The sequence below is a fragment of the Dasypus novemcinctus genome, chromosome 23, assembly GCF_030445035.2.
Source record: "Dasypus novemcinctus isolate mDasNov1 chromosome 23, mDasNov1.1.hap2, whole genome shotgun sequence".
In the NCBI taxonomy this organism is placed as follows: Eukaryota; Metazoa; Chordata; class Mammalia; order Cingulata; family Dasypodidae; genus Dasypus; species Dasypus novemcinctus.
The window spans coordinates 41,546,711-41,559,141 of record NC_080695.1 but is presented as its reverse complement, the minus strand read 5'-3'; the positions used below and the strand labels follow the sequence as shown (position 1 = coordinate 41,559,141).

General features: G+C 53.3%; 1 protein-coding gene and 1 long non-coding RNA gene across 2 annotated transcripts; both read right to left on the bottom strand.

The window, feature by feature from the left end:
* Nucleotides 1-5,786: 5,786 nt before the first annotated feature.
* On the bottom strand, nucleotides 5,787-7,029 carry LOC131275565 (ral guanine nucleotide dissociation stimulator-like). Its single transcript, XM_058286316.1, has 4 exons — nucleotides 6,948-7,029; nucleotides 6,507-6,539; nucleotides 6,050-6,171; nucleotides 5,787-5,868 (listed from the first exon to the last, which is right to left on the bottom strand). Exons 1-4 carry the CDS (start codon nucleotides 6,978-6,980, stop codon nucleotides 5,820-5,822), a joined length of 237 nt encoding a protein of 78 aa, XP_058142299.1. The 5' UTR covers nucleotides 6,981-7,029; the 3' UTR covers nucleotides 5,787-5,819.
* Nucleotides 7,030-7,493: 464 nt separating this feature from the next.
* Nucleotides 7,494-9,372, bottom strand: LOC131275522 (uncharacterized). Its single transcript, XR_011647250.1, has 3 exons — nucleotides 9,294-9,372; nucleotides 8,728-8,812; nucleotides 7,494-7,566 (listed from the first exon to the last, which is right to left on the bottom strand). It is a non-coding gene; the product is annotated as an uncharacterized lncRNA (long non-coding RNA).
* Between the last annotated feature and the right edge of the window lie 3,059 nt (nucleotides 9,373-12,431).

Below are 12,431 nucleotides of genomic sequence, written 5' to 3'. Positions count from 1 at the left end.
AAGCTTTAAAAGCTCTGGTCCTAACTCTCCTTGAGGACAAGTTGATAACAACACAACTGAGACTGTAAAATTGTGATCCCAAGATGGTGGACCTGGAACCCCACTGCCCCAGATATCACCTACCCACAGGAAGGGGTGTGTGGGGTCTATAGGGGGCAGGAATAAGTTCCCTTGTCCTGGCACCAAAGCTCATGCCTGATGCCTCAGGCCCAAGCTGGGGAGGGGGACCCCCAGGTACCAGACACAGAGGCTGGGGCCTGCCAGGGATTTCCTGGGTTATGAAATTGCACAAGGAGTGGCAGGGAAGTGAGAAGACTAATTCCTAGGGATCAGTCATGCTTATGGCACAAGGCCCACTAGAGCCTTAAAAGCTGCATGTCAATTCCCCCAGACCCCTCATAAGGAAAAGGATTTCTGGTGCCAGCAATAAGGATCCAAAGCATGAAATCTAAGGTAAAGATTTGAACGTGGTGCCCTAGAGAGGAACTGAGGAGGCAGAGTTCTGGCAGCCCTTGGGCCGTGTATTAGTCAGCCAGAGGGGTGCTGATGCAAAATACCAGGAAATCTGCTGAGTATAAAGGGTATTTATTTGGGGTAGGAACTTACAGATACCAGGCCATGAAGCATGTTACTTCCCTCACCAAAGTCTATTTGGAGCAAGATGGCTGCCAATGTCTGCAAGGGTTCAGGCTTCCTGGGTTTTTACGTTCTGGGGCTTGCTTTACTCTGGGTTCAAGGTTCGTTTCTTCTTGTTGCTGGCTTCTCTTTCCTCTGTGGGCTTACTTTTGGGGCTCCAGCTTAAGTCTTCAGCATCAAACTCCAACATCAAAATTCCAATATCAGAAACCCTGACATCAGAAGCTCCGACTCTGTCCTTTGCCATGCCTTTTATCTGTTAGCCCCCACCCACCAACAAGTGGAGACTCAACTCCCTAATGACCTGGCCCAGTCAAAGCCCTAATCATAACTCAGTCATGCCCAGGCACAGATCAGATTACCAGCATAATCCAATATTTCTTTTTGGAATTCATCAATTATATCAAACTGCTATAGGCCATGTGCTAATAATCTGTTCTGTTCCTTTCCATATTGCAAGCTTTGTTCTAATTTTTTCCCTCCATAGTGCTGATGTAAGTCTCTAAACCCCATAGTCCTAATTGGGGGTCCCAGATTTCCAGGTGCATTGATATTGAAATGCACTTTTGCTCTGTGAGAGGGAATTTGTGTTTGCTTCAGTAAACCCAGAAAGGGTGGCTGGCTCTTTTCTCTTCTCCCATATAAAATACACTGATGACTCTGCATGATTTTTGGTTTGAATGAACAATGTCAGAGCTTGCATGTCATTTCAATTAACACAGTAAATGAAAGAACCAAACCTGAACTCCCAGGCTCTAGTAGAAACAAGAACTTTAATAATAAATATGCACATCTAAGTTTAACTATTTACACTAGAGAAATATTGTCTCTCCCAATTGGTGTGTGTATATATATTACTTTTCTTGCTGAGTCACACCAGGCAAGAGGGGTTCCAGTGGAGTCTGGGGATGTCCCAGGTTACCTGGCGAGTGAGGAAAGGGAAGGGAAGTGCCTGCCTGGCCCAGCCCACTGTGGCTGAGATCAGCCAAACTACTTGGCCAGGCAGCTGTGAGAAGGGGGACCCTGAGGTGGGTGGGCACCAGGGTTCAGTTAGAATGTCCCATTTCAGAATTTGGGACCCTTCTGCTTCATCCCCAGAAAGGCTGAGATAGCTTTGTTTTTGATCTTGGCATCCAAGGGCTTGGTCATCTTCATAAGAATAAAGTGAAGATTGGCCGAGGGATCCACAGTGCATAAACATTCAAGCTGTTTGGGATCTCCCACACTGCAGAAAGGGGCAGAGTAGTGGTCAGCTGTGCTCCGGGGGACCACAGGACACCACACCCCTTTGTGCCCTCATGAGAGCAGGCTTTAGCTCAGGCCCTGAGTCTCCTAATCCAACTCCAAGACCGAAAAGGGGCCCTGTGAATACCCACCTGAAGGAAAGACTCTACAGAGGCACAGCTGAAAATGAAGGAATCTTGGTTCAAAAGTGACTCTGACTCACAACTGCCAACCTCAAAGGGAGCTGCCAAGAAGTCATCTACTCCCACACTCAATCCCCTGCAGGCTTCACTGTTCAGAATCTTGGACCTGAACTTGGCTTTCTGGAACCCAGTGCATGTCCCCTGAATCCAGCACTACCCAGGACAGGACACCTGAGGCCCAGGCCTGGCCCTGGCCTCCTGAGCAGGGCTCCCGAAGGCCTCCACGACCATGCAGCATCTGACACTGAGCAAGTATTTATACCTTGATCCTGTTTTCCTGTCTTCCTGGCCTAGAGCCAGCTAGGAAGAAACACTGGACTGGATTTTATACTCTGTCCTCAGTGATGTGGCTTCTCATCTCCTTTCTTAGCTTCTCTAATCCTCGAGCTTCCTGTCCTGTAGTGTGGGGTCTTCTGCCCTATTTCACACCTCACAGCTCCCATGTTTGATTTGAAAGATGAGAGGGCATTTAGAACCCACTTCTAGGAATGGTGGGGGTCATTTTAATTTGCATGGGCTATGGCTGGGAGAGGGGCATCACCTCAGTGACAAGAATAGAGTCAATCTTATTGTACATGTGTGGGCTATTTTCTCTCCCCTTTGGATGCTTGAGAAATTGATCTAAAGGGAAGGAGCTCAGGACACCTGGCTCTGGGATTGTGCTGTCCTTCTGGATTCTTTCCCTTTCCCAGTCTTAGGATTGCATTGGTTCCTTAGAGCATCCAAAAGGGATCAAGGAGATTTTGTCTAGTTTTCACCATCATAAATACATGGTCTGTAGCACATTTGATGCTTCTGTCCACCAGTCATGAGGCTTTTGATGCAGTCATGAGGAAGTCACCCCCTCTGTCCAGAGAGTGCACTTCAAGTTGAGTCACTCTGCTTGGCCATCTCTCCAATGGACCAAGGTGAAAAGCCCTTTATCTAGGTACCTCAACGATGTTAGCTTTGTACTTGGTTTCCCAAAGGCTTGGACATGTCCAGGGAAGGGTACATAAGAGGGAGATGGAGCAGGCAGGGAGAAGATGCTGTGGGTGGTGAGTAGTGTCTGGGGTGACTTGGTGTGTGGACAGGGTGCCTACTCACCCTGCTGTCAGGTTTACTGGGGCCAAGGAACTCAGGTCAATGGGCTGGGGACATGGTGCTCACACCTACCCCTTCCACCATCCCCTCTCCAACTTGGCCTCTGACTCACTTCGGTCCCCTATGATTTGCACCAGCTTGTAGTCCTCTGCCTTGTCCTCATGCAGGTTGTGTTTGTCCATGGCCTTGCGGATCACGACTGGAACCTTATCTAGGCTGGTCACCTGGGTGGGTCAAGGGGCAGGGTCTCAGGGTATGGGTTCAGGAGCCGACTCCCTGAGAGTGCAGCTGCCTGAGACCCTGTGGAGTCATTAGTGGTCAGGGCTGTGTCTAGAGCGTCCTCGCTGTCTTCTTCTGCTCCCCAGGGAGAGTTCCATGGAATGAGGGGGGCTTTTCCAATCATTCCTTAGCCCATCTCCTATAAGAACCTACACCTCTGTCTTGAGGTTGTTTCCCAGGGTGGGTACAAACCCCTGCCTTGTAGGCTGAACCCTAGGTCATTGGTCTCCACAAGTGTTATGGGCTCCCAGGGCCCTGGGGACAGAGGGTGACCATGCAGCAGAGGGCGCAGACTGGGGAGTGAAAACTGGGTCTCTCTCTGACACCTCCTGCCTCCAATCATGGGAGACAGCTTGTCCTCATGGAATTCTGCTGTCCAGACCCTGCCCCTCCGGGACACCTTCAGGTAGCAGTGGCACCTCAAGGCAGAACACAGGACATCTACTCCAAGCCCAGATGTCAATGAGGAGTGGGGGCTGGATGACAACCCATGGCACATCAGGACTGCCCTGGGTTCCAGGATGCAGCCATTGTCAACAAGGTCCAGGCCTTTCTGGCTTTGAACACTAGGGCCAGGGCACAGGCAAGGCTCAGGCTAAGGGTCAAACAAGTGACACCTTAGTACAACCATATGTGAAATGACAGCACTGCCAGCCTCTGTGCAGTGCGGGCTGGGGTGGCTCCCTCTGCACATCCCATCCAGGATGTGGCCCCTGCTCATGCCTTCACAGCAACTACCCAGGACCACCCCTGTCCTCCCCTCTGGGTCACAGCAGCAGCCCCTCACTGGTCAGTGTCTCTACAGAATGGCCCAACCTCCACTTTGAGGCCAAAGTTCCCCAGCTGTCCCTGTTCTGCTCTGACCCTGCTGTGGCTCTTGTTTCCCCACTTGAGAAAGTCTAGTTTGTCCAGCAGTGCCTGATGTGACCCAGCTCCTAACACCTCTCTGACCTCAGCTCTTCCCCTTGACCCCTGCTCTTTCAGCCCTGGCCTCCTGGCTGTTCCTCGGTCCAGCCAAGCGCACACCTTCCTTAGCGCCTGGCAGGCTGTCCTCTCCTTCCTCCTCTCTGGGGAAGCTTCAGCATGCTCTTCCCAGGCCATCATCACTCAGCGTGCCAGCCTCAACCCCTCCATCCCCCATCCTGACACTGACTGCCATTAAACACACGCTCTTCTTGCTCCTGTAGTTGGCTGTCCTTCCCCACCCATAAAGAAATTTATTCCAGGATGGCAGGGAAGGAACATGTTGTTCCTTATGTGTCTACTGCCTGAAATCTGAGGGGCCAGGGGGCGTCTCCCACCAAGCTCACCAGGATGCTTTTGTACACAGTGCCATTGTCCTCATCCAGGCTGTAGCAGTCGCCCACCTGCTGGTTATAAAGCGGCCGTGAGCCACAGGGCACGTTGCTCATTCCGGTGGCCCTGGATTTGATGGAGGAGGAGGACGAGGATGTTCCTCCAGATGCTGATGTTACAATGGAACAGTTCTGTGTCGATGTTGAGATGGACTCCTCAAACTCTGGGGACAACAAGATCAGAAGAAGGCCTGGAGCCTTAGGGAAACCCAGACCTGCTCTAAAAGCTCCAGAAGGCTCTAGAACAGGGATTTTTAACCAGGTGTCTGTGAGATTAAATAATTTTAATTAATTTTGAATAATCCTAAAATTTAATTGAAAGACATGCTGATTTTGAATGTCATAAAACTAATTGCTGCTATGTTCTTAGAAGGGGTTTTAACCTGACTGGCAATGGGGTCTGTGGAACAAAAAAGGTTAAGAAGTCTCTAAAAGTTCTATAGAAGTCAAACATCCTTAACCCCTTTGTTTCCAGTTGCCTTCATTTCCTGGCCATGTTGGGCCTCTGAGACATGGTCCAGGTGGATTTCCAGAGTAGACCTTGAGGAGCTGGCCTTGCATTTGGGAGGTGAGTCAGCTGCATCCCCGAGGCTGAGGTCAAGGGCACCCTGGAGCTGGACACTGGAGTGGGAGGTGCTGCTACCACTGGGCTCAGAGTCGGGGGCCTGGAGGCTTCATGGATGGATCATCTCAACTTGGGGTCCTCACGTGGGATGCAACCAACCCCTGCCCTGCTACGACTGTACCCTGCTAAGTGTTTGGTCCATGAGTAGTAGCCAGTGGACTCAGACTGCCTGAGAGATGGGGCAGCATCACCTCATTTCACAGATGAGGAAACAGGTCCAAAATGGGGTGACTCACCACATTTGCAGGGTTGTTCAGGAGTGGAGAAGGGATCCCAGCAATAAACTGTCAGGCTCCAAATCCCACACTTAGTTTGAGGCTCCCCTGAGCCCCAAGCCAGCCCACACTTGCCACCCTGGATGGGGAACTCACGCTTCACTCCAAGGCCTTCTGGGAAGTGATCAGTCTTTAAGCTCTAACTGGCTGCCTGGGGTGGGGGCTCCCTTTCACAAGACAGGCGGTAGCTGCAGGACAGAGTGGTGGCTGTGAGGCTTCTGGGAGCCACACCTCAGTCCTCCTTCCCAGTGTATGCACAGCGGCGGCATTTGTGTGTCCCAGCTCTCTTCAGGGAATAGGTCCTATGCTGACCCAGGAGCCACCAGGGCAATCCTGCCATACCATGGCCTGAGTCTATCCTGGCCTCACCTGTCAGCCTCGCTGAGCTGCTCCATGGCCCCAAACCAGGCTGCAAATGGCTCACTGGGCACAAGGGTGTCAAAGCAGCAGCCTGCCTGGAGCTGCTGGAGCTCAGCAATCATCTGGTATTCCTGGGGCCAAAAGAAAGAAGTGGTGCCACTGAGGCCTGTGTGGGCTTGCTGAGTGGGAGGGGGCCAGGGGCTGATTTGGCTCCTGTGGGTCCCCTCACTCCTCCACTCCCACCCAGGCTTACCTGCTCTCAGGGCTGACTTCACACAACTCATCCTCCACGAAGTTGTCCTTCATCCCACGTATAACCCCCACCCTCCAGAAAAGGCTGTCTTTTCTCCTAAAACTCTTCCTGTCTACCTAAGCGGTCATGGGTGTCCTACCCAGGAGGGTCTCTGTTTTTCTCCTCCTCACCCCAGCCCAGACATTGTCACAAATGATGGCCACAGCTGCTCACCTTCCTTTTTTTCTCAAAATTGACCATCATTCCCTGGAAGACAAAGAGTTTGCATCCATCATAAAAGGGCCCGCAGCCATTGCCATCCCCATTGCCCTGAGTTCCTGTCATGCTGCACCACTGGAGGGTCAACATGTGTGGGGCAATCCAGCCCAGGGATGGATCCAGGCAGGCTTCTGGGCACCAGGAGTGGGGACTGGGAGTGGAGACAGAGAGACCTTCCAGTCCCAGGCTCTGAGGACCATGGGGAGATGGACATTTTTACCAGGCCCTGGTTACTCATCTGTAAGAAACCCATGGCACCCCAGCTCCCAGTGCTGCTGGGAGGCTCCCAGAAGGTGCGGTGTGCCCACTGCTGAGAGCGCTGTGCTCAGGGAGGGCCTCTCATCCCAGGCCTCATGGTCCCTTTCCCACCCTGCCCCAGCCCCCAGGCTCACTCACATCCAGATATTCCTTCATGGCACAGTCCATCATCACAAATTTTGTGAGGAATGTCCCAAGGTATGGGACAGTGTCCTGGATGACACCCTATGGCATTAGGAGGGGGTGGGGTGGGGATGAGCACAGATTCTCAGGTGTCCCCAAGACCTTCCCTGAAATCTCCTCAGCCTCAGGCTCAGGGACCACCCAGCCTTCCAATGGGACAGCACAGGACACTGAACTGTCACCCCTAATTTCCCCTCCCCAACCTCCAAGGACCCCAAACTCCCTTGCAGTCACCTCTCATCAGTGCCTTTTCTTTCATCAAGATGTTTACCCTCCTCCCCCACCCCATCCACCCAGAGTTGCCTATTCCCAGCTCTTGCTGTGACTGGCAGCAAATAGTTCCCCCAGGATCCCCATGGCTCCTGGCCCTAAAGGTTCCAGTGGGGGTGCACTGAAGGGAGGCTTTCCAGGCTATGTGGCCCAGGAGGGATGGGTTTGAGGAGGTCCCCATCCTGACTTGGAAGCCACCTGGCCTGACCCTCCCAGCCTCAGGCACACTCACCCTCTCCTGCTGCTGCTGCTTCTGGGTCCTCTTGGGGTTCATCTTCAGGGTAGATAACTTAAAGATCCCCTTCTGCCAAGGTTGAGGACGAGGTCAGTGAGGCTCTCCACCTCTCACCCATTGTCCCTGGTTCCTTGGGTGATTTGTACCACATGGGCAGGTACAAATCTGCCACCATCACTTCCTGATATCCCTGCATAACCTTGTGCAAGAGGGCTGGGCTCCTGAGCCTGATTGTTCATCTGTGACTTGATGACAAAGACCTAACCCCCCTCATTGGATCCAGAGCTCTCAGTGATGCATGCTAGCAGCACAGATGCTCTGAACATCATGCTTTCCTCCTCAAAGTCGTGGGAATGCTCAGCCTCATTCTTTTTCTCCCTTTAACCTTGACACCTCACTGTGAAGGTGAGCCCCACTGGATGGTCATACCTCCATTCCATGTGAGGACACAGAGATCCAAGAGTGTATCGACTTGTACCTATTCACTCAGGGTGTTGGAGGACAGCCTTCTCCCTCTCAGATGGAGGCCTCTTCTGAAATATCACCCCACTACCCACTGTGTGTGTGAGGGGCCTCATATCATCCCAGCCATGGAGCTTGAGGATGGGGTGTCTCTGGAGGCCTAGCTGAGTACCTCCTTTAACCCCATCCCACTTTAGTGGAGACCCCAAAGTCTGCCCAAAGTCTAACCAAAGTTGATCCCCAGGATCAACTCAGGATATCCAAAGTTGATCCTCAAGGTCAACTCAAAATATTCTGTCTGAAGCAAGTCCCTGCATCCACTCAGGAATGGTCTCCCAGATGCCAGGTCTGACTGTCCAGGTAGAGTGGGGGCCACCTGGAGCACTGCACATTAATGTTTTGCTTCTTCTTTTATGTTGAAGCTTCTAGTTATGGTCAGGAAGGACCTGACATGTTTTCCTGTCTTCCAAATATTTCTCGTGGTCTTCTGGCACACACATCATTGCCAACGTGGCACTGTTATGAGACTGTCCCCCATGGATAGACACTTCTCATCCTGCCAGTTCACCATCTCCTCCTGAATCATCACAGCCACCTCCACCACATCTGAGAACCACAGCCTACTGTTCTATAACTGCCCCCCACCACCTGCCCATGAACTAAACATATCTATCTTCCACACAAGAACAGATAGAATTTTCCAACAAAACTTTCAGTGAGAAACTAAGAAAACCACATCCCACTCAGAAACCCCGGCCTCCTCTTTACCTTGATGAGCCGCTCCTTGCTCTGTGAGTAGTTGTTGTCATTTGGGGACATCTCAGACAGCTTCTGAAATAGGTGGAAGCTGTCCCTGAGGGAGAGCAAGAAGGGAGAAGAAAGGTGGGAGTGAGTGGGAGGATGTAGGGGCTATTCCACTTTATTTTAGCCACCTAGGACTTGGACGGCCTGGATGGGTGATGCTGAAACTAGGTAGCTCTGAGTGCTGCAGGATATCATAGGACTTGGGTCTGAGCTCTCATGTGGACACAATGGGGATCCCAATTCCCATTTCATGAGCAGCTGGTTTTCACACATGTGGATTTCAATTGGACAGAGTATTGCTGAGAAGCAAACACTTCACATGCTCCCATTTTACTCGACTCTGTATCTGACAGAGGAAGGAACCAGTGCTGAGGTAAAAAGCTGACCTCAGGTCATGTGGGGACCTAGAGCACGACACTGCCAGGCCCCTGCTCAGGAGCTGCTGCCTCCCAGGCTCCCTGAATGGCAATGCCCAGCCCCCACAGGGTCCCTGGTCCACCCTGGTGCTTCCTGGCGTGAGGCCTGCCCACCTGGAAACTTCCTGCCATGTCTTCTTCAGACGGTGAATTGAATGACTCTGAAGAGCAGAGATGACAGCATAGAATGAGGAAAAGTTCCTAAGGATTCTGCACTCCTGGGAAGAGAGAAAGAATGAGCCATAAAGTGGGGTTTAGTACCCCCCTGCTCCAGCTCCAGCCCCATCAGCTGATTTCTCCACTCTTGGATTAGATAGGCACAGAGAAATCCCCTGAGGGACAGCTCTGGGCCCAGTGTGCGACACCAACACTCAATCCAAGGTAGTAGTCTGGGTGGGAAGTGAGGAGAGTGCAGGGCTGTGCTACAGCCAGGGAGGGCCTATGGTCCTGAGAGCTCATAAGACAAAGAGGGGTTCTAGGATCCCAGAAAGGGCCCCTAAGAGTACCTTGGCCACCTCGATCCAGTGCTCCACCACCCTGGCCCTGTCCGGGGCCTTCATGTTCCAGTCCCCGAGGCAGGTGGTGATGACGCAGTTGGTCACATAGTTGAACTGGGTGATGGTGGCGCGGATGGTGGGTGCCAGGTGCTCCTTGCCCTTCTTGTTACACTGGGACCAGATGGAGCCCAGGCAGTGATAGGGCACCACCTTCTTGAACAGCTCCTGGAGAGAGGGGATGTCAGCAGGCCCCACCCTACCCAGCTCAGACTCTGCAGGCCCTTAGGACCCAGGCCAGTGTCCAGTGGTCTCAGCTGGAGCTCAGCAGCCTGAGGACAGGGTGTGTTCTCTGCCCCTTAAGGGGACCTAGCACTCAAGTGACTGAGGGCTCAGGGCTAGTGGGGGAAAAGAGCGCTGCATTTTCAAGTCCACCTCACAACCCCAGCACCTGGGGGCCTCATGCCTCCAGAGGTCCAAGCAGCACTGTCACCCCTCCTGATAGTGTCTCCTGTCCCCTTTACAGTCAGGTGCACAGTCCCTGTGGGGACCAGAGGCCTTGGGTGCCGGCCAAAGGATCAGTGCACATCAGGGTCTCATTAGTGTCAATGCTGTGGAGACCCCAGTCAGAGTGGGCCACCTGGAGCTGGCTGTACCTTAGTGAGTTGCCTTGAACCCTCCAAAGCCTACACCCCCAAGCCTTCCTATTTCTTTGCTCTCATGTGGTCCTCATAGTCAGTACATGTGGCAGGTAATGCCAGTGTCCTATATCTACCCTCCAGAGAAGTAGTGTGGGCTTGGGGATTAATCCATTTGCCCAGGTTACACTGCTGGGGGGGAGCCAGTGTTTAGACCCAGATCATAAGATTCTGGATCAGGGGATGGTAAGGACTGGGCTGCAGTTCCTGGGAGGAAGATCCACCCAGCTCCACCCTGCTGAGCCCAGCTGCTCACCGCATCCCTTCGAGTGAGCTGCTCTGCCACCAGCTCAGGAGGGAAGGTCAGGAGGTCAGCCTTCCTACTCAGTCTGTGCTCTGAGCTCTCAGGCCAGGTGCAGGAAGGCTCTGGTTGTGCGGCCCACCCTGGTGCTGGTTTCAGCACTGGCAGTGGCTCTGGTGGTGGTGCCACACTTGTCTCACCCTCGAGAGTCAGTGCTGCTGAAGGTGGGTTAAGAGGCGGTAGCTCCACAATGGGCACTGGTGTGAACTGTGCAGGTGGCACTGGAGGTAGTGGTGCGATGGCCTCCAGCTCAGGAACTGGAGATAACGATGGTGATGCGGCTTCCTCCAGTCTGGGTGTAGGTGCTACACCTGGGGCTGGAGCCGCCTTGACCATCCGCACTGTGTGGGTCTCCTCCCTCATGGGCGCCGAGTCATTCTTCCTCTGGCGTGGGACAGGGAGGCAATTGTGGTCAGAAGCTGAACCATGGACCCCCGGGTGGGGCTGGAGCTGAGGGCAGACCTGCTGCACCCAAGCCCTCAGCGACTGGAGTCAGAGGGGGACGTGTGTGCCTCTAGCAGAGAAAGGTCCCCGGCCTTCAAATTGAATTTGAGGTTAGGGAATAATAGAGAGATGAGACCAGACCCTGGCAAAGGGCAGAAGCCTGTGGTGTCCCTGGGGGAGAAAGACCCCTGCAGGGCTGAGGATCTGAACACACACCTTTGGAAACAGCAGACCCACATGGTCAGTAATGATTTTTGGGACTCCACTGGTCTTGGGGACAAAACCACAAGGTGATGCTTTTTGCCACTCTGACCCCAGATCAGGTAAAAGAAGGAAAATAAAAAGAGCCAATTCTAGGCAGGGTGCAGGGAGGCTCCTACCCACAGACAGCTGGGGGGAGGAAATGCTCCAGCCTTAGGGAAGTTATGTGGCCCTTGCTGTGGAAAGGGATGTCTGTCTGTCCTCTGCCCAGCCATCCCTTTCCTGGGAGCTTCTACCAGGGGCAGGGGGAATCAGAGCCTTGTGGCCCATGGGAGGTGCTCAGCGCAGCAGTGCTGAAAGGGCCACAGGAAAGGACTGTTCGAGGTCCATGGCACTGAAGGCAGAACGGCTGCGCTAAGCTACCTTCCTTCTTGAATATTGGGCAGCTGAGGCAGGCCTCAGCTCCTGGCCTGGGCAGGTTAAGGTGATGGATTTTGGAGATGGCAAGAACCCATGTAAGTGAGAGGAGCTGTGTGACTTGGAGCAGGTGAGGAAGGACAGTCCCCAGGGCTGCTGCCTGGGGGACTGGGGCCAGGGAGTGAACAGAGGTACAGCAGCAAAACGCAAATGTGTCTGAAGTGAGGCCACTCTTCAGCCTGCCCTGAAGGGAAATCCATGCAAGGCAAAATGCAAATGTGTCTGAAGTGAGGCCACCCTTCAGCCTGCCCTGAAGGGAAATCCGTGCAAGAGACTGCTCTCTGATATTCCTATAACACTGGAAGTGCCCTGCCCCCTGGTCTGAGGAATGGCCCTGTGGTGGGTGATTGGGGGTGACCCAGGTTCCTGGAGAAGAGGGATCTTGGGCCACTCAGGCATGAAAGCCTTGGGAGAGAGAGCAGTAAAGTGGCCAGGGAGGGATACAGATCCTGGGGTGCTCTCCCTGGTTTTGAGGCCCCCATCGGCATCCGCTCCCACCTGGAACAAGCGCTGGCCCTGGCCAGGGCCCTAATGGACCTGCACCTTCTGTAGAGAGACAGTATAGACAAGTCCCTCCTCCAGCTCCTTGCCAACCACCTGCCTGGAGCTCTGTGAACACAGTGCCCGGCAGCCGGGT

Coding starts and splice junctions, on each gene's coding strand:
- LOC131275565 (XM_058286316.1), bottom strand. CDS start 6,980: ATGATGGACTGTGCCATGAAGGAATATCTGGAT. Junction 6,540..6,947: donor CCATGAAGGAATATCTGGAT/GTGAGTGAGCCT, acceptor TTTGTCTTCCAG/GGAATGATGGTCAATTTTGA. Junction 6,172..6,506: donor ATTTTGAGAAAAAAAGGAAG/GTGAGCAGCTGT, acceptor TTTTGGCCCCAG/GAATACCAGATGATTGCTGA.